This window comes from Myotis nattereri, assembly GCF_964212035.1.
Source record: "Myotis nattereri genome assembly, chromosome: 13".
NCBI classification, from domain to species: Eukaryota; Metazoa; Chordata; class Mammalia; order Chiroptera; family Vespertilionidae; genus Myotis; species Myotis nattereri.
Window position 1 is genome coordinate 51,949,967 of NC_138088.1, and position 21,993 is coordinate 51,971,959.

Here is a 21,993-nt window from a genome sequence, read left to right on the forward strand (position 1 = left end):
AAAAATACCCTATTACTCAAATAATAAACAAAAAGTGACCCCACATGATCTGACCATCTATTTCCTCTGTTAAAAATGTCAAATTTGTAAAATCTTTAGTTTTTTTTAATTATGACTCTTAATTACTTACTTATAAAGAGTTTATGGTGCCAAGCCAGAACTAGTTAAACTATTTCAAATGTTTAATTAAAATAAACTGAGAACATAGTTAAACTGGATTGATTACCACTGTGCCCCTAAAAGCTTTTCCTCCCCTAAATATGATCCCTATAACCCTTACCTCTATAAAGTCAAAGCTTATGAAAATAAAGTTCATGGAGAATACTACCCCTCTGGTAACTGAAATCAATACTGAAAATACTTTTCCATGAAAACATTTAGTAAGAATTCCCAAAACTAATTTCACTGCTAGGGGTGATGAAGAATACACATATGCACACATGCATATATTCATTATGCTGACCATTATCATATTTAAACCCCATAAATACATTTTTCATATGCGTTGGTCTAAAATTTCCACTTTGGATCAGTTATTCAATCTGTGTTGGAGAGATCAAGATTCATAAATAAATTATATAATCTTACTTAAAAATACACTGCAATCTTAAACTTTCAGTTATCTGTTATCTTGAGATAAACAACATTCATGCATCCTTTATTGGGTGATTATCTAAGCTCTTTGAAACATCTTCTTCAGAGTAAAATGCTGAATTTTTTAACTGAAACTTTATAAAATTGCATGAGAGGCGCAGCTATAAATCCTAAAAACCAAGACACTAGATAGCAAATTTAAGATTAATTTTTTATTTAAGTATACATATCATATAAAAGTTTTATCTCATAAAATATGGCCCATATTAAATAAATTTAAAGACAAATAATTACCTATATATAATGTTTTCAATATAATTATCCATTATAATGAATCTTTGTGGTCCCAGACTCGGCCTTTATTTCCTCTGTGAAGGCTGGGTGGAGAGCATAACTGCCCCTTGGGAGGGGCAAGGATCCAGGGTGTCAGGGAGACCAGCCTCAGTAATCATTGAGGATGCATGGCACTCAGCACCAAGTTATCCAAATGTAAATAAGAAAATAAGCCACATGAGTGACCTTTGCGAGGTTTTTCACATAAAGTGTATTTCATATCATTAAAGATTTAACTACTCACAAGCTACACCTAAGTTACTTAACTAATTCAGAGTCCTTCGAGGTGACATCAATATCCAGCTTCCAATTTCCATTCTTTAAAATATTCCTCCATTGTGTGCCTAGATTTCCAGGAGCCAACATTCACGGTAGGTATGATTTTCTGGGGCTTGAGCCACTGAACAAAACGTTTCATTTCTAGGTAACTGCTGTGTTCACTATAAGGAATTCCTAGAACACAAAAGAAAAGATTGCCTACTAAAAATCAAATTAATAATAAAAATAAATCCAAGCCCAAAATAGTAAAAGGAAAATAAAAGGATCAAGAGTGTTTTTGTCAAAAACTCCCTGGTGCTTTATTTCTGATAATAAAATGTACCTTTTAGGAAAAATACAGATGAAAACATTAAAATGATACAAAAACTTTGAACATTAAAAAATTCTATAACTTTCCTATGTTGGTAATAATATGCATTTCCATAGATTCTTATTTATAATTATGGTTTCTTTTTAAATAACTCTTCTCCTTAAGCACTCTGCTCAGCTATGAATTTCAAGAGAAATCCTAGAAGAATGAGTAAAAGTTGAAGGACAAGCAGGAGACATTTGGTTTCCAGAGTAAGAAAGCAGATTCCAGTCCCTACGCTTTGCACACACACAAAATAATCGTTAAGAAAACAAATTAAATTTTAAAATTCCCTTCATCTTCTTCCCTGAAGATCAAGTCCCATAGAAACAGGGAGGAAGGGTTATGTTCTGTGTAAAGTAGGGTCTTTAAAGCTGAAAGTCAGTCACTGGACTAGCGACATACCAATAATGTTTCCATCGGCTATTATTGTAATTAGTCCATTTCTGAGGACAACAGTAAACTTCCTCCAAGAGATGAAAAAATTCAAGTCCACTCTGGGACTCTGGCTGCCACCACATCTACCCACTGTCTTCCCGTTCCCAGCGTCACAGCGCCATCTAACCTTGCAGCACACACCCGTGCCCCCTCCCCATTTCAAGTAGTTCCAAACTTCCCCCTACGTATCACTGATCTCGAAAACATGATCTGTGTCAGGCAATGTCTACCTACTATGGTCATACTCCTTCACATCAGCTTATAATGTATTAGAGATACAGGTTAGAGTTCACGGAGAAATGTGAAACTCTTGAATCGTTAAAGATTGCCATGCCTGTTTTTCTTGCATCTTTAATTCTAAAACATGGAATTGCAAATATTAAAAGTGAGAACATTTAATAAGTATACCATATATTGAAATGTTTCCTTTGGTCTGGGGCACGACATCTGCTATACTCATTAACTTATTAGAATGTGTCCATCCTGTAGGTCGAAAAGCCAAAATCTGTTCATATCTCCCATCATACTTCTTCAAATGACTCTGTAAACCCTGTTAAATAAAAATAGGATATGGCTCTAATGGTCAAGGAACATGGGTTGTGTGCACTGAAACAATGATGAAAGGTGTTACATGGCACAGTCACAGGAAGCTTTCACTTGGTAAATTTTAGCTTGCCACAACCTAGTGCAGCGATTTTCAACTGGTGTGCCACAAGAATTTTTAAAACATGCAATACCTGAACTATTTAGTCAAGGGCATTAACCTCTTTTTCCTGAGACTGTCAAATAAAAAATGACAACAGTCAACCCCATAGCCATCCGGTGTGACTGAATCAAAATTCTACCTGTGTTTTGTTGTCAGATCGGCAAAAAATATGTTTTTTTGGCATGCTGCAGAACTTTAGTAATTAGTTTATGTGTGCCATGAGTTGAAAAGGTTGAAAATCGCCGATCTAGTGCCTTGCTTCCAAAATAAATAAAAAACTGAAAAAATATATTTTCACCTTTTGTCAAGTTAAGCATGCTGAAGTACAGTCTGAAAAAAGTTAAGATGGGACAGTTTTAAACATAAGTAATTATATTTAAACATATAATTACTTATGTTTATATATTAAACATGATTTTATATATATATATATAAACATAAGTAATTATATTAAAAACTATAATTCAGATAGTTACCCCCCAAAAATCACCTAAATCCTACTACAGTTCAGTGGTTTTTAGCATATTCAAAAAGTTGTATGACCGTGACCACTATCTAAATCCAGAACATTTGCATCATCCCAAAAAGAAACATCAATTCCTCATTCCCTCTTCTTCAAGCCCTGACAACTACTAATCTACCTGCTATCTCTACAGATTTATCTGTTCTGGACATTCCATATAAATGGAGTCACACAAAATATAGCCTTTTGGCCCTAGCTGGTTAGGTTCAGTGGATAGATCATCGCCTATGGACCAAAGGGTCCTGGGTTCGATTCCGGTCAAGGGAACATACGTTGGTTGCAGGCTCCTCCCCAGCCTAGGCCCTGGTTGGGGCTTGTGTAGGAGGCAACCAATCGATATGTTTCTCTCACATCAATGTTTCTCTTTGTCTTTCCCTCTCTCTTTCACTCTCCCTAAAAAAATCAATGGAAAAACATCCTCAGGTAAGGATTAAAAAAAGAAATGTAGCCTTTTGTGTCTGTTTCTTTCATGTAGCATAATATTCACAAGGCTAAGTCATAGCATATTTAGTACTTCATTACTTTTTTTAAAATATATTTTTATTGATTTCAGAGAGGAAGGGAGAAGGAGAGAGAGAAACATCAATGATGAGAGAGAATAATTGATTGGCTGCCTCCTGCACGCCCCCTACTGGGGATCAAGCTTGCAACCCAGGCATCTGTCCTTGACTGGAATCGAACCCAGGACTTTTCGGTCCACAGGATGATGCTCTATCCCCTGAGCCTATAGCAAGGGCTATAGCCGAATAATAGTCCTATGTTGTGGATATATCACATTTTGTTTATTCATTGGTCTTTGTTGGACATTTGAGTTGTTTATATATTTTGGCTATTATGAATAATGCCATTATGAATACTCATATACTTAGAAGCTTTTGTGTGTAGACATGTTTTCAACTTTCTTGGGCACATACCTAAGACTGGAATTGCTTGGTGATATGTTTAACTTTTTAAGAAATTATGTTCCTTACATTTAACTTTTTAAGAAATTATTAAACTGTTTCCCATAGCAGCTGCACCATTTTAAAATCTCACCAGTAATGAATGCGATTTCTAATTTCTCTAAATCCTCACCAACAATTGGCATTGCGTGTCTTTTTTATTAGAGCTGTCCTAGTGAATGTGAAGTGGTAGCTACTGTGGTTTTGATTTGCAGCTGCCTGATGGCTAACAATGCCGAGTCTCTTTTCATGTGCTTATTGGCCATATGTGTATCTTCTCATTCATTTGGTCATTTGTATACTTTCTCATTCATTCCTTGGTCTTTAGCCATCTGGTTTCCTCCAATATCACTTCACTACAACAGTTCTTATACAGGTCACCAAAGGTGTTCTAATTGCCATTCTTCCTTATAAGACCTCTCTGCAGCATATGGCACTTATAAAAACTCTAGTCCTTTCTTTTTCATAATACTCCAATTCCTCCACCCCCACCGTCCTCCTAAATGGATAATTTGTTCAAATGGAACAAAGTAGAAAAGAAAGCTGTAAAACAATTTAAAAATACTATACCCTCTCCAAGATATCTGTTCATTTTATAATTAATCACCATCTCATTAGCCTCCACACAAATTGGATGCCTCCCAAATTTAAAATGTTTCCAATGGACAAAACTCTGACATCGTTACCCCTAACATTTCTTATTAATTATATACTCATGAAAACAGGCCATAAACATTTTACCTTAATCTTATGAACAGAGGAATAGTTATACCAGTTAGAATTTCCTTACTCAAGTAATAGACCTAAAGTGTTCATTTTCTTTACAAAATACAAGTGTTACCATTTATAAGACAGATACAGTAATCCCAAGTTAGTTCAAAAAGCTCCATAAGAGTTATTTCATGAACAGTACCGAGAAAAAGGAAAATACATCTTTTTGTATTATATTATGTTCTGAATCATTTTTAATACACAGCTTTGATGTATTCCATTGCTAGGTGTCAAAATGTTACCAAATGGAAAAATATCTTATATATGAATAAATCTGACAAGCCCCCCAAGTCACAGTGAGGTCATATCTTATGTATCTTAACTTATAGCTCAGACTTCCTCTTACGTTGCACTTCCACTATTTTATTTAATCCTCTCCAGTAAATTTTCAACATATATCAATGTTATAAGGGCTTGATATTAACACGGAATAGGCCTGAAAAAAAAAGTAAGACCTCCTTAGAATTCTCCATTCATTTCACCACTCAACCAGGAAGAACTGGAAAGTGATCTTATGAACAGAAGATCTGAATGACCAGATAGCTGTATACTTTTCTGCATATGTTTCTTCCCTTATGCCAGTCCTCTAGTCCCTACACTCCTGGTGCATATGTGAATTACAGTATAGAGCTACACACACACAAAATGAAAAACATCTTAAATTCCCCTTAAAAGATTTTCTGGGCAAATTTACTATAGGTGATGACTTCATCGTAATGGAATCCCACTGCATTAAATGCAGGTAAGTGGAATTCTAGTTTATAGTTATCAGATTATCCTTTCTAGTTCAGCCTAAAAAACTTATCTCTTGGATACTTACCTTAAAATTAATTTGCATCATTGGAAGAAGGTGAACTAGTGTATTGCACATGTCTGTAGTGATGAGGGAATTAATTTCTGGTATATTGAGGCACTGTAAGGTTTTATATTTCTCTCGGGACATGCCCACTTTTGAACCTATAACATCAGCAATGGCTATAGGCAAAGAAAAAGATTAAAGATAGAAAAATTACAGTTTATGTAAAAAATATTACAACTTAGTCAAATTTTAAAGTAAGAATTTACCCAATAAAAATAAATTCAAAACATTCATGCTTTTGCCATAATATCTCAAAAAGGCTGAATAATTTTTTTGGTTAACTGTGTGGAATAAATTGTGAGAAAAACAAAAGAATTTATTTTTAAAAATATAGTATTTAAAAACTGCAAAATATGTATAGAAAGGGGTAGAATAAGGGAAGAAACCAAGTTTGGAAGAACTAAAACCCTGGCTTCATCACTTCATATCTTAATGCTTGACCTTATGTGATGATTGGTAAGAACAAATGGAAAGTACTTCGCAAAACAATTCAGTACTCTTTAGATGAACTACAATGACATACCCAGAAAGCATTTAGGAACAAAAATTACAACTATTCTCTAAGGTAATTAATTGATGGTTAGCATCAAAGGCATGCAGGGACACAACTATATACTAGACATCTTTAAAGTGTCTTAAAATACCAATGGAGCATGGGCATTTGCTCTGTAAACACTTTGTAGCTGTAAAGGCTATCAGAACCACACATCAAATGTTTCTGTTAAGTTAAGCCTTTCAAAGTTTAAATAATCAGACTCTGTCCAATTTTCCTTCAGCCTCAAAGGTAATATTGAACCATTTCAGGAAATAAATTTCAAGCACAAGAAGAGACCGAAAGGGCTTTCTGCAAAAAGAAGCTGGTCTTTATAATATATTAATGTAAATTAGATACAGCTGACACCCACCTAGGAAGACTTTCTCTTTTCCAATAGAATAAGTGCCACAGACAACAAGAGTGCGTGGGTTTAGAGTTACGGCCTCAAAGGCAGTGTTGATGGCAAACTGGATAACCTCCTGCTGAGATGGAAAGCAGTATTCTGGGCTGCAGTATCTGTAATATGGAAATATGGTACTTATAAAATAAGAGCAACAGGAAAGCCATGGCATTACATTGGATGCTTTTTTTAAAAGAAAATAAGCTGCAGCAAAATTACATACAACAGCAGTATCATATATTAACACCACTGCAGGTCATCTCACTGCCTGTGGGGACAATATTTGTTACCAGCTATGGATAATTTATGATGGGATTATGCATTTTCAGTATGCTTTTTTCATTATGTTTCTTTTGTCACCTTCAAATAAAGAAATTGCCTTTTCCCCTTCAAGATTATTTCTAGCCAGCCAGCTTTTTTAGCTCTAAAATTAAACCTCAATATCTTTTTTTAACCCCATAACTAGCCAAGAAAATCTACAGATAGGGATTATCTTTGGACTAAAGAATTCTGCTACAGTAAAAAATAATTATTATTAAAATAATGAAATGAAACATGAACTTAATGAAGTAGTTTTAAATCAAACAGTTAATATTCACATGGTTGTCTTTTCTTCTTAGGGATACAGAAATATATACAGCATTACAGGAATATAACAAACCCACAAATTCTGAATACTCAGAAAGAGAATCGGACTTTGGTCTCAATTTTCTCTTCACAATTATACTTTGTAGTTACAGATACTTTGAAAGGATAACCTAAAATGGTGTTTTCCTAACGTTTGCCCCCAATTATTCTTCCCTGTTTCAGTAGTAGGATTCTCACATACACCATATTTTCAAAAGGAAATTATAAAAAATAATTGAGCTGTAGTCAGTTATGACACGTAATCCCAAATTTGTCCTTAAACAGCATCCCTCTGATAAATAGTCCTAAATAAAATGCCATAGTATTGATCACCTAAGCAACTGCTCAAATGATTCACAATCTCCACGGCAAATGCTCTCTGTGGGAAAAGAAAGCACACAAGCAAAGTTTCGCTTACGTGGTATCTAAGTAGAGCGTGTGGACTTTCAGGCGCATAAGCAGAGAACGTTCCATGGTGGGATCCGCTCGGAAGTCTCCGGTGTGTAACACGACGTTACCATTCGGAAGGAAGAAAAGGATCATGACAGCACCTGGGCAGCTGAACACAAACATTTCAAAGCAATCGTCTTCACACGGGCAGCAAACACTTAAAATAGATCCATTTTACTTATGTAAGTTGTTACACCTCAGTAAGTTTGACTAAAAAATATTAGAACTTGAGTTGTTATAATTAGTGATTAAAAGAAAGAATCAGCAGCAGAGGAAGCAGACAAAAACTTAAAGACAACCTGAAGAAAGAGCACTGGCCCCGATTTTAGGAGACCTGGATTTAGTCTTAATTTTAATTCTCTAAGCATCTGTGATCGCTAAGGCACATGAGGCTAACACTCTATGAAAAGTAGAAAGAAGACAAGTCAATAGCTGCATTTTTCCAATGTAAGTAGTGATTTTAAAAAGAGAGGGAAACATTCCCCCCAAAAAACTTCATTCTTTAGTATCAAAAGCCTGAAAAATTACTTAAAGGGAGAAAAAAAAAATCCTTCTAGTAGCTGAATGGAGTACAAGCTGTTAATTTATATGTGGTATTTTTTAAAATGCCAAAGGCTATCTTTCTTTTTTAAAAATATGTTTTTATTTATTTCAGAGAGAGGAAGGGAGAGGGAGAGGGCGAGAGAGAGAAAAACATCAATGACGAGAAAGAATTGTCAATTGGCTGCCTCCTGCATGCCCCCTACTGGGGATCGAGCCCAAAACCCGGGTATGTGCCCTGACTGGTTCAAACCCTGACTTCCTGGTTCATGGGTTGATACTCAACCACTGAGCCACACTGGCTGGGCCAAAAGACTCTCTCTTAAAGAACAGCAGCAACATGTTAACATATTTGAAATAAGGAGTCATATGTTGAGCACGGTAATTTAAACTGGATGGAAAATGGGTTAGATAACATTTAGAGGATCTCTACATTTACTCTCTGATTCTGTAATTGGGTACATCATTTGTTTTAAAACGAGAAATATGTTTAAGTTTTAAGAAATACCAAGCCTTTTAATTCCAATAAAAAAGTTCTTAAGTAACCATGCCAATGCATCTTCCTTTTGAATTTTTTTTTAAATAGGCTATTATTGAGGTCACTTTTAATACTTACTGATTGGCATCAAGCAAAACAACTTTAATGCCATTCACCATACATTCGGTGTCCATTGGTAAAGGATGGATATACTGTTCTTCCACATGAAGTTTGCTCTTCAACAAATTGCCAGTTATCTGCAAAACAGAATGTGCTTACTGCTGCTCCAGTAAAACACTAAACAAGTATTTTATTTCATATCTAGTTTAGAACCCAAGCATCTTAATCTCTTGTTCTCCCACTTACATCCAACGTAAACCCTCCAGAATGCCAGAAGATGGCTGTGTCACAGCTCTGCTTAAGTACTGTCACCTAAGAACTTCCTACGATGAATGTGTCACAGGTCTGCTTACATAGTGTCACTGGCTCTGTCCCACCTGTGAAAAGCCCATCCCTGGCATGACATACAAAACCCTTCATGATCTGGCCCCTGCCCCTTTCTGCGGTTTTATCTCCCATTATTCCCTATCATTTAGCCATTCTGAAATACCTGAAGTGCCTGGAATGGGTCTATTTCTCAGGTGTCTGCCTTTTTATAACCAACTCCACTCTCTACCTGCAATCCTCTCTTCTGACTGGTTCTGGAATCGAACAGACCTGCCTTCAAATTCTGGCTCTGCTATAACTTCTTCTGTGACTTGGGGCATGTCACTCAACCTCTGCAAGCCTCAGTTATTTCACTGATCAAAAGAGGACAACTCAAGAATGTTATGAGGATTAAATCAAATTCCAGCCAAAGCCTTTAGTAGCAGGCAATGAAATGTTCACCTTTCAATAATTCATTCAAGCTAGCTCTTTCATCATGGAACCTTTTCTAACCGTAGCCTGGGACAGAGTGAATAAAGCACTCCTTTCTCCATACTTCTGGGCACTCAGTTCACTTTTCTGTTACAATACTGATCCCATCCTGGTATTATTTGTGAAGGCGTCCCTTAAGGCTGTAAGTACACTGAAGTTAGGTCCTTGTCCTTAATTTATCTTTTACTCAATAAATGTTTACTAAATGAAACTTAGATTTTTTTTAATACATTGTGAAGTAGTTTATCTATTATGTCCAAATAAAAAATGTTTATAACTATTGATAGCGCATTGGATTTTAGAATCTCAATGTGGAGTCTGCTTTCTCACATGTTGTCTAGTAGAATGAGAGATCTTACAATTTTAATTATTCCCTTTTAACCAAATTGTTTAGAAATTCACTGCATTCTACAAATTTATAACTTAGAACACTAAAACTTACCTCACTACAATAAACTGGGAATGTGAAGTTTTTAGACAATCCAGCATAATGATCAGAATGAAAGTGGGTGAGAAAGTAGGCTGTGCAACCTTCCACCACTCCATACTGAAAGGCATCAACTGTAAAGCCAGTTCCTGCAATGAAAACACCAGCACAGCTGCCTGAGCAACACCAACAGAGGGAAAGAGACCCGGTCTGGTTACACATACCGAACCCTCTAACATCTTCCCATCTCACTGCTAACCCAGCTTTGGAACTGAATTTAAAATTTATGGTAAATTAATTCAGCAAAAGGTGATACTAGAGATGAAAATGAGTCTTGTAAGTTTCCACTAAATATTACAGCATACGCTTTTTAAAAAAATGAGTAATTATACCAAAAAAATCAAAATACTAAACTACAAATCAATTACTTCTTTGTTTTATTTTGAGTATTACTTCTTTGAATATTTTTCCAATTCTTATTGGGGCACCTAAATTCCTTTATTTCTGCAAAACAGCCAAAGAAGAATGCTAACTTTCTTCTTAAAAAAAAAAAAAAAAAAAGAATGCTTGATGGGGGCGATAGTGATATGCTTCTAAGGGGACAAAAATACCTAAAGGCCCAAATAATCCTTCTTATTATAATGATTTTTGGCCCGTCAAAGGGCTACTACAGTATAATAACAGATAAACAATATATCAGCAGAATTTGAATTTTATTCTGAGGGGGTGAGAGGGAGGGAGGGAAACAAGAAAAAAAATGTCTCCCTAGAGGTGCAAGAAAAAAAAAAAAAAGTTGAGCTGTTCTAAAATGTGTTCATGAAAGAAATACCCAAGTGGGTTTATGAAATACCCAATTATACACAAATAAGCAAGCAAATGATTCTGTTAAGACATATTAACACGTTGCATAATGGACATTTAAAATACAGAAGATCAATAAAAATAATCATTAAAAACAAAACTGGTGCTATGGGTACAAAAATGCTATCTTCCACATAAATATTTTGAACAAATTATAGCTCTAAATCATCAATAAAGCACTTCAAAAAATCTTCCTGGAACCAAGTGGATTTTGGCAGTTTTCTTTTGTATTCTTTCCACAAGAAGAGTTATTAGTTCCTTCAATAACAAAATTCATTTTAACACACACTTTTCTACTAACTCATCTATGAAGACATGATAAATTACAGTTATGAAAAAACTGAGAAACTAAGTTATGATATGGCTTAAAAATGTTGGGCATTTACAATGACCTATATAACCTGTGACATTTTCCGTCTTTGAAGTTATTTAGTACTTTTCATTTCTCTTAAATGCTTAGAGACAGTGTTTTATTATAGTTATTTTATAGGGAGCTTTTCCTTCTCCTGTATTAAGCTGAGCTTTAGTAGTCTTTTGTCAAATCTATAATACCAACCTATCAGTACAGTATCTTGTGTACAGGATATGTTGAATAAAACTTTACTGAATGGAGCAAGAAAGGTTAAATACATACACACACACAAATCTATGTTACAAGTCAGTGAAGTGGCATAAAAAAATAAAAGAAGCACATACAAAAAACCTGTTTCATGCAAACACACACACTGGAAAATGAACATGAAATTCAAAAAAGGTGCCTCTCTGTAGCTACAACAAGCATTGATATTTCAACTTACCAGGGATTTTCTTATAGAATGGACACGTCCTTTTTCTTAATTCTCCTGCAGGAGATGAGTATGGGCTTTTCCTGTTGCCTCTCTGCAGCCTGCCACAAGGTGACGTTATGAAAACTTCGTCCTTACTTAAATTGACTCCAGCTTTGGTCTTATTAATCAGGTAATCTGACCTCGACTGAGGCGTTCCTTCCTGTAGCGAGTCTGACTTTTTAAGTCTCTTTCTTTGATGCCGTGCCCTCTTACTAGAAGGTTCCACAGATTGCCAATTCTCACTTAAATTCTTTGCGTCCAATTCTGAATCACTTAAAGAATTTTCTGCTTTCCTCTTGCACTGCCTGGGCCTCTTTTTATTAGGACTTACCACTGGACTTGAGTTCATGCCTTCTAATAGACTTTCCCCCACTGATTTCTCTTCTTTTCTTTTAGGTGGAAGACCAAAATACACACCTATATCCATTTGCTTCATTACCTTCGTAGAAGTCTGTGTTGCACTGCACTGAGAACCAGATGGCAACATTTTCAAAGACTTAGCAGAAGTCGCTGTACTCGAAAATGGCTCTGTATTTAACACTGTAACCTGACTGTCTCGCATACCACCTAATGCCTTTCTGCAGGAACATGCTGAGGTAGCATTATTCTTAGGACTGAGGCTCTTGCTTGATAACTCTCTGACTTTACTTTGGGTTGGATGGGAAGAAAGACACCCTCCTCGGGCCTGGCTTTCAAAAGGTTTTGGCATTTTACTCTTAAGTAGTGGAAGAGAAATGTGATTGTAAACAGCTGATGCTTCAATGATCTGTTTCTGTTTATTTGATGGAGAGGCGTGAACTTTCGGCTCATCGGGTTTTGCTGTAGTGGCTTGACAACTAGAAGAAGCAAGTCCCCCTGCCAGTGCAGGTGGAAACAGCAAGAAACCATCATCAGAATATGCCGGATCATGACATAAAATAATACCCTCACTTGGGAAAAGAAGTTGAGGTGGATCATTCAGAGTGCTGTATGTATACAATTCTTCATTGTATCTCTCTTGAGTGAAGAAACTATTCATTTCGGAGCCACTCTCCTGCTGACTCCTCAGTAAGGGACAGTGGGCATTTTTAAACAAAGTACAGCTGCTGTCATCTGCTTCTAGGCTGCCATCTTTAGAGCTTTCTGCAAAAACCAGCTCCTGTTGTGAATCATCCAGCTTTTCATCTATATCATAAGTTTCTTCATCACTTTGAAGAGGAGAGTAGGAGATTTCACAGTCGCTCAAGTCATTTTCTGGCCACAGCAAGCTGGTGTGTCCTGAGTGGTTCTGGCTGCCTAGTCTTCCAGCAAGAGGCAAACCAACTCCTACCAGTTTGTCATCGTTAACACCTTGTGCAGCTTGTGGAGCGTGTTGGGACGTTTGGATATTTGTTGAAGAGGAAATCTTTTTCTTGGTTTCAGGTGGAGACTGAGATTTTTTTAGACACTGTGTCATGAACAAGGGATCAATTGAAACATGTTTGAAGTTCTCAGTTTGTTTTTGATCCGGAGACCAACTTTCCTCAAGGCTACAAAGAAAGCCCGAGTTAGTCTCACTGAAACTACCGCCTACCCCATGGGATGGACTGCTAGGAGGACTATGACCAGCCCTGCTCTGAGCTAGCAGGAGGTGAGTGTATCTCTTGTAATGAGAAGGAATCGTCGAGGTACACAGAAGACCATCAGGACACTCTGAAAATTGTAATAAAGAAAAAAAGTATTACAGTGTCATAGCACAAACTACATTTTGACAGTATCAACGGATAAATCAACACATAAGTGTAGTCATCAGCCCCATACTGACAATAGCTCTTAACACAAATCAAAAGATTAGCATAAAATAACAGTAACCCAGTATGTTTTTGCAAAGTGCTAGTTATTATTTTTAAATCAAACAAATATGAGCTCCTTTAAAATCCACATCATCCTTACATTACATATTTCTTAAACAGGTGCTACAAAGTGATACCATCACTTTCACTAGCTCACTGTTGCTCAGGCAATAAAGAACAGAGAAGACCGATATATCTCTCAGAACCAGAGTTCTACTCCCATTTTTCTTATGGAACAACACAGATGTATGGCAATTGGAGTAACGAATTAGCTTCCATTATTTAGTAATAACAATCTTAATTAGTTATAGCTGTTCAAACCCTGGGCCATTTAGATTCTGTTCTAAGATTAGAAATTCAATTTGATACACTGATTAATGATGATCTGGAGACCGTTCCCCACCATACCATTGTGATTGGGTAACATTCTGTAAACCATCTTGGCATATCACCTTGTATGTTTATTTCCTGGTTTATTAAATAGAGACCCCCTGCCCCCAAGGGTGTTCCATTAAATTAGAAGACTTCTTTGCTTAAAACTTAACTTAAAACCGTCTCATAAAAGTATTTGTTACAGAGTTCAATGCAAGAAGAGTCCACCTGAAACTATCAAAAGTTTAGTCAGGAAAAAAAAAGGTAAATATCTTTGAGGTGGTTTCATCTACAAGACATTTCACCCTGAGGTGTTCACCATGGGACTCCAACTTCCATTTCTGGATTTCAAGCCATTGAAAAGCAAATTACTAGCATCTGGCGAGGTTTTCAGTTGCTATTTTATAAGAACAGCTAATGGCAAATTTTAAGAGTTCTTTTGCATCTTCATGCAGGACTTTAAAATGACAGAAGTTAATAAGAAAATGGCTTTTGAATCACTTTTATCATGAAAGCCATACTGAGTATTATTTTTACTTTACTGAATTTTAATTCTTTGAGATTTAAAAATCTGTATACCGCATACATAACTTTAAAATACACAAATCATCAAAACCCATTTTCCATATGCTCCAAGTTGAAACTCTTTTAAACATGACGTTTATTAGAGATTTTAAAAGATAAAAACACTGATTACCAATTGGCACATTTTTATCATTAGAACTTAATAACCTGAGGCTCCTTCCCAGTTCCTCTTCCTGAACATTCGCATGATGCAGCCAACATAACCACAGTTAGAAGAGTGGGTTATAGTCACAAGTCTCTAAAACTCTGCTTCATAAAAAGATAACAAAATGGACAAGTTGTTCAACTTTTAAGAACTCTCATCTAGGAAATGTCAAATACCACCTACCTGTGCAGTTGTTGTGAGTCAAATGAAGCAAATGAAAGTATCTAGCATATGTGCTCAATCAGCAATTATGAAAAATAATTGAGATGTTTAAGGACTTTTATAACATGAAATTCATTTGGACTGTTTTCAAGTTTGCAATTCTTTACAGTTATACCTTTGGCTGTTGTATTTTTACCTTCTCAGGAAGAGTACACATGCTTTTATCTTGTTTGCTTCCAGGGTTAGAGTGTCTCCTCTCTCCGTTTATTGCTTCCCTTGCTTGACTGGACTGGTATGTCTGGCCTACCGCAGGTCCATTTAAAGACCGCTATCTTTTACTGTACTCTTACCTGTTCCGGAGAGTGGCGGAGAATCCAAACACTCAAAGACATGCCATCGAGGTGTTTGACCTAGTAATGCAGAAAAAGGCATCTGGCAGTTTGGGCAGTATCCATCGTACACTGGCCGGATCTTTGGAGACACCTGTTTGGTTTTGTGAGCCCTGCAGTGCTTTCCTGGTGTGGTCTTGCCTTGGGATTGCTGGGTACCATCTCCACAACTCGAATCGTGACTAGAAGCTGTAGAAGTCTGACTACCTGTTACTCCAAGGCACACCTCAGGGTCCTCTGCCTTCTCTTTAGCTTCCACAGTTTTTCTTTTATTTCTGCTACGCTTTGACCGGTATTTGCCATCTGTTGCTTTTCCTACAGATTTTGGAATATTCTCAGGGCAATTATTTGCATGTACTGGTTTTGGTTTCCTTTTGGATTTGTATTCCCAGATGTCTTCTTCCGAAAAAGTGTCTTCTAACATGGCAAAATAATTTTTATCATTAAAGAAGCACTAATCTTAAGTACACGGAGAGTCTATTTGTTGTTACAAAAATTTTCCAATGAAATTATTTTACTGGGGAAAATAAAAACAACCTAAAACACTGACTAACTTGATGGGAATCTAAAGGTCTGGTAATGAGTATATTGGCAAACTATAAACCTTATACCTGAGACCACCTACTACAATAAAATTAAGAGAAACTACCACAGGGGTAGCATCTGAGAAGTTTTCTATTTTTTTGTGTGGCTACTATTTCATTCAGCCACTGGGCCTTTTCCAGGGCTTGATTCATAAAAATAAGAATCAGTAATACTTTGAAAATTAAGCATTAATGGGAGTCTTCGAACAAGCTTTGCAAAAGCGTTATAAAGCTGCTATCAGTTCTCTTTCCACTGGACAACTGTCCAAATAATTCTCAAATCCACCGACAGTCCTTGCGCAATTGGTTCGGCAGGTGTTGCAAACACTCAATGGCTACCTCAGTTTGCTCATTAAGACGAGTCACCCCATAATCAAAGCAGTGTGTGGTTCCCAGTAAACGTAATTGCCCTCGTCCATGACGCCTGGATATTCAACAACTCCAGCTTCCTGGGTCAGTCCACCGTCTTCCTCCGGCGGCAATGAACAAACTCTGCACGATAAACAAACATCCAAACACGTGAAATCGTGCTTGCCTGCACGGAGGCCACCCTCCTAACTCCAGACCTCAGGGGTGGTCCGCCCTGGAGGCCGCAAGAACTCTCTCCACCAGCCTCAGAACAAGGTTCACCTGCCCATGGCCTCCCGCGGGCTCTACCTTCCCTGGGCACGCGGGAGGCTACCAGGCCAGAGAGCAGGGGCTTCCCCACTCCCGGGCCGGGAGCGAATGAGCTGCCAGCACAGCCCGCCCCATAAAAGCAATCACAGCCCTGCCCTTCTGAAGACGGAAGTCGGGCCCCCGGGGATGCTCGCCGCAGCCCACCTGCCAGCCCGGGGAACAGCTACGTCCGCTCCCCGAGCGCCCCCCTTCCCCTCCTAACCCTCCTCTGCTGGCAATCCATTCGCGCCCGCACTTTCAGCACGGCAGGGCGACAAATGACTGCATTTGTGTACAAGCCAAAGCCATGAACAGTCACCCCCAACTTTTAAAAGCCTGAGGATATATATCCCTACTCCTTTACCTTTCCAGTCTTGGCGGGACTGCTTCCCGCCGTCAGGGCCGTGTCGAATCGGCTGGTTCCGGTGTAAGAGCCGGACTTCAAAAAGACTGGGGAAAAAAAGTATGTGCCCTTGTGTAGTCCTGCGGACTCACTGAATTTTATTTTCTGTTTTAAAGGCGAAAGGTGGGGGGAATGGTTCTCTTCCAGCTTCTAGAACGCTACCCGAGGCCTTTTCCTGTCGAATCTGGCGTTCCGAACGCCCAGCCTCGGCGGTGGCCGGAGGGCTCCAAGGGGCGGGGCGGGGCGGGCGGCTCGGGGCGGTAGTTTAATTACGCGCCGGGAATTGGCGGCGTTTTGTAGGGACTTGAGCACCTGAGTGCATGTTTACAACAGAAAAAAAGTGCCCGTAGTGTGGACTGGGGCTGGGGGAGAGCAAGGTGAATGTGCCGTTTTGAAACCGAAGGACGGGAAACGCTGCCTCGCTGTCCCCAGAGGAGCGCGGTCCGTGGCCCGTGGCGCGGCCGCCCCAGGACCGTCCGGAGGGAACATGGCGGCGCCCGGCGTCCGGAGCCGCAGCCTCGCGGGCCTGCTCCCGGCTCAGACCTCGCTGGAGTACGCCCTGCTCGACGCCGTCACCCAGGAGGAGAAGAGCAGCCTGGTCTACCAGTATCTGCAGAAGGTGGACGGCTGGGAGCAGGACCTGTCAGTGCCCGAGTTTCCGGAAGGTGAGCGGCTGGCTTCGGGGTGGGGACCCCGCCGGAACCTCCCCTTCCTCGGGACGACGCCCTCCCCGAGGCGGTGGGCGAGGCGGGGTGGTGCCCGGCGGGTGGTTCCGGGCGCCGGAGCCGTGGTTCGCGGGCGCTGCCGTGCCCAGGTGCCCCGAAGCGGCGGCGCCGGGCGGGTGTCTGCAGGGCGGGGCCTGCCTGTCGGTCCTGCATCCTGAGCCCCGTCCGGACCTCGGGTTCACCCACTGCACCTGCCGGGACTGTTTAGTGCCCGTTTAGTGGCCGGGGTGCGCAGTGATTACAGTGCCCGCGCCACCCGGCCCTTTCCGTCTGGTTGCCCAGCATCTTCTGCACCAGCACAGCTAGCATGTTTCCCGTCTCCTTCCGTGACACACAGTTCCGAACCCTCCGGGGGTGTTATCTTAATTACCTTCTCGCTGCCTCCCCACCGCCCACGGACGTGCTCTCAGGAGCCCTGCTTTACAGTTGGGGAAACGGAGGCAGGGAAAGCTGAGTGAGTTTGCCCCGGGCCTCACAGCTGGAACCATCTGCCGGGGCCGGATGATAAAGACCCCAGGTGCCAGTGCTTCCTTAGCGCCGCCACACGTCTCCGTTCCAAGCCGTGAAACGGATCGTTTAAAAAATCGGAATCAGTGGTGGCCCATCTCCAAGGTCCGGCTCCCGGCGGGCGCTGTGCGTGTTCGGAACACGAGGGAGGGAGCTGGGCCGCCCGGCAGCGCTGTTTGCAAGGCGCATCTTGCTGTGATAAATGAAACCCCGCTTTCCCTTCTTGGGTCCGCACTGCCGTCGCTCTGCCCGGTGGTGTTGGCATGCCTCCTGGCAGGACACCGACACCACATGTATAGTTAATTGGGTGGATGTGGCAGGGTTCAGTGTCTCCAGGGCGGTGTATCGGAACCTTACCTCCGGCAAATGTCTGGTGTATCTTTCCAGGCCTTTTGCTCCCACCTTGAAAAGTGCTTTTTTTTTTTCTGTTATTCATCCTATACTGGATTTGAAATATTGTGGAATTCTTACCAAAAAAATGGGAACATGAGGGCTTATACCATCAAAGAAACTTTGAAAGAATATATATATATGTGTATATATATATATATATGTATATATATGTACACACACACACACACACATATACTAGGATATATATATGCATATTTTTTAAAAACTTTGTGAGAAGTTAGTTATGTAGTACAGTTTTAAGAGAAGGCCATCAGCTAGGATTTAGGCTAGTGTTTTTATTTTCTGGACTTTGTACTTACAATGAGTGTATTTTATTACCATCAGATTTGACCTTTGACTGGTAAATAATGTAACAAAATATTCAAGCTTCGTATTTGACATAGTCACATTTTCTACTGGACCTAATTATTGAGGACAGAATGCTAGAGACGACTTTTTCTTGGTTTCTTTATCAGTAAGACTGATATCAAGAAGTCATAAACATAACTCTGTCTCAAAAATAGTATGTTTTTGTTCATTTCTTAAAAGAAACACATGTTTGTGGGAACTAGTGTGATATAATGGATGGTCAGACAGACCTGCGATTAAATCCCAGTTCCATTTGTTAGCTGCAGACTTGGAGCAAGTTGCTTGACTTCTCCAAGCCTGTGTCGCATTTGCAAAACAGAATGAGTATTTACCTTTCCTGTTTATTATGTAGACTGGAGGTAACATACCTAAAGTTCTTAGTTCATTGGGGAGTTCAGTAAATGTTAGCAGCTCTTAAAATTATATTGATTGTCATTATTGTTTTTATAAAATGTATGATATTATTAAGCCTGAGAGGCACCTAGCACAATAACTGACATGTAATAATATTTTCTCTGCCCTCAATGCAAGTCACTCTTTACTGTTTACAGAAAAAAAATTTAAAAGACAGGTTCATGAATATTTTGCAACTAGGATATAAAAATACATTAATTAACTTGAAATTGTATATAATCACTTGATCTGGCATATAATTAACACTTTATTAAAATGGATAATTAAGAGTTCACCCTAAAACCTTAATAAGTTGGATTAATTGGCAGAAGTGGTAATTTAATTAGCAGTTTTCTGGTGTGTGTGTGTGTTTTTAATAATTTAATTTTTTTAAAATTTAAATTCTTTATTGTTTAAAGCATTACATATGTCTCCTTTCCCCCCATTGACCTCTCCCTGGCCGCTCCCACTACCCAGCACATGCCCTCACCCGCCCCCCCCCCCCAACTGTGTTGGTTTTTAGAATTTTGTTATATTTGCGTAACTCGTTACTGTTATTAGTCACTAGTTCTTATTATGCACTGGATCCACCCAACTCTGGCTTTCAGTTTCTATAAAATATTTCCAAATGCCTGTTTTAAGATATAATTAAATATTGTATGTCAATTATACTTTAAAAGTATAATTAATAGTTTTAGTAGCTGCCTTTATTTACTTATAAGCAACAAACTCATTATCTTTGTCTTCTTAAGTCGGTTAAATGAAGATGCTTTACTTCTTTTCATTATTGATTTTTCTAAAGAGAGGAAGGTAGAGAGAGAAAGATTGATCAGTTGCCTCTTGCATGCAACCAGGGATCAAACCCACAATCTAGGTATGTGCCCTGACCAGGCATCAAACCCACAACCTTCAGTGCACGGGATGATGCTCCAACCAACTGAGCCATACTGGCCAGGGCAAAATGCAGTACTTTTAATGTTAGGTTAACAAAATCTATCTTCATAGTGCATAGTTAAAATTGTAAATAATGGTCAAATAATTATAAATTCTGAATTGCAAAAGTGCAGATTAAGGAGATTTTATTTTTCTTTGGAGGGAAGGGAACTAATGTTTACATGAAATCTGTAACAGTGTATTTTTCTTACCTTTGCATTTAAAATATTTTGCATTTATGGTCTCCTTCAAATCAAGCATTTCTGCTCTTTTATGAAATTGGTTTAAGCATTTTGTGTGTTTAACCTTTGATTTGAACACTTTGCTCCTTTTTGATATTTAGTCATGTCTTGCTATTTTTAAGGTTGACTCATTTTCAGTAGCCCTTTTGTACCTTATTGTGTACTTAGGCCCTCTTAATAATATTTGATATTTCCTCTTGTTTTTTACCTAAATGTGTTGATCTTACTTCCTTACGCAGAGTGCTATAGTGTTTCTGAAAGAATTGGATAGCCTTTTCTTACTATATTTGCAGGGCTGCCTCATTACAGCCTCTTTCCCATTTTGTTCCCCCTGTCTTCTCTGCACACCCATCTTCTCCTAAGAAATAAGTGGTTCACATTTTAGATTAATTGTCCTTTTAGTCATGATCATTTATTTTGTGTAAATTTCAGGGTTAGAATGGCTGAACACGGAGGGGCCTATTTCTGTTTACAAGGATCTGGGCGGAAAAGTGGTCATCCTGGATTTCTTCACCTACTGCTGCATAAACTGCATTCACCTACTGCCGGATCTCCATGCCTTAGAACACACCTACTCGGATAAAGGTAATTGCCCTTTAATTGGTTCTAACAGACATAGACACTGGAAGAGTAGCTGACTCATTTCCTCACAGGCGAATGAATGTTTGGCAAGACTTCTGTAATTCTAAAATAAATGTCTAATCTATGAATTAAGGACTCCATGTACCTTTTCAGAAGAGTTAAATGTAGTGATACTAGAACCAGCACTTAGTAAATTTAGTATATTTTTCTCTAAGAATAGGACATAATGTACTTTTCTCAGGATCAAGTATTTTAAAAAGTTAATTTTATATATCTAGATTTACCTGAGTTTGTTCTATAAAAAAATTAAATGTGTGACTCTGATTTTATACTCTTCTCAAGAACTGTGATACAAAGGTTTAAAGTTCTTAATAGGAAATGTGATTATTCTTCCTTTCATTTTGAATGACATGGACATGAACAACAGTGCAATATAGAGTACTATAACAGATGCTCTTTCTTTGACCTGCTTTATGAAAAATATCTTCCAAAACACTAGGAAATCCTCTTTTATGGTATTGCAAATTCTGAAGATGTAAGAGATTAATCTTAATATTTACTTTAGAAGTTTGAGATTTTTTTCAGAGACTTTTTTTCCTGTTTACTTTTTCCTAAAAGAGAGCATGGGGGGGGGGGGGGGTAAATGAAACTAAAGGTTCCATTTAATTAGGTTGAAATTAATTGAAGCTCTTCTCTTAATAAAAGATAAAAATGAGAAAGAGTCAATGATCTTGTGAGTAAAGATGAGAAGAGAAAATACATGTGCAAGGTGAAGGACATCTTGAAACTTAAAAAACAGGAGTGAAAGATAAAATCTTCAGTGCTAGTGAAGCTTCAGTTGCTTTTAAATTGTAATAGGTTATATCTTCAAATTGCCAAACAGTG

At 38.5% G+C, this 21,993-nt stretch overlaps 2 protein-coding genes across 2 annotated transcripts in view; one reads left to right on the forward strand and one right to left on the reverse strand.

Moving 5' to 3' along the window:
• Nucleotides 1-857: 857 nt before the first annotated feature.
• On the reverse strand, nt 858-17,150 carry DCLRE1A (DNA cross-link repair 1A). Its single transcript, XM_081104495.1, has 10 exons — nt 16,926-17,150; nt 15,282-16,396; nt 11,827-13,527; nt 10,184-10,317; nt 8,962-9,080; nt 7,774-7,914; nt 6,699-6,844; nt 5,755-5,909; nt 2,402-2,543; nt 858-1,380 (listed from the first exon to the last, which is right to left on the reverse strand). The coding sequence occupies exons 2-10, from the start codon at nt 15,742-15,744 to the stop codon at nt 1,220-1,222; spliced, it is 3,162 nt and encodes a 1,053-aa protein (XP_080960621.1). The 5' UTR covers nt 15,745-16,396; nt 16,926-17,150; the 3' UTR covers nt 858-1,219.
• Nucleotides 16,998-21,993, forward strand: part of NHLRC2 (NHL repeat containing 2) — a 46,387-nt gene continuing 41,391 nt past the window's right edge. The window contains exons 1-2 of the mRNA XM_081104496.1: nt 16,998-17,629; nt 20,959-21,111. Coding sequence (XP_080960622.1) covers nt 17,452-17,629; nt 20,959-21,111 — 331 coding nt within the window. The 5' untranslated portion in view covers nt 16,998-17,451. The remainder of the gene's footprint in view (nt 17,630-20,958; nt 21,112-21,993) is intronic.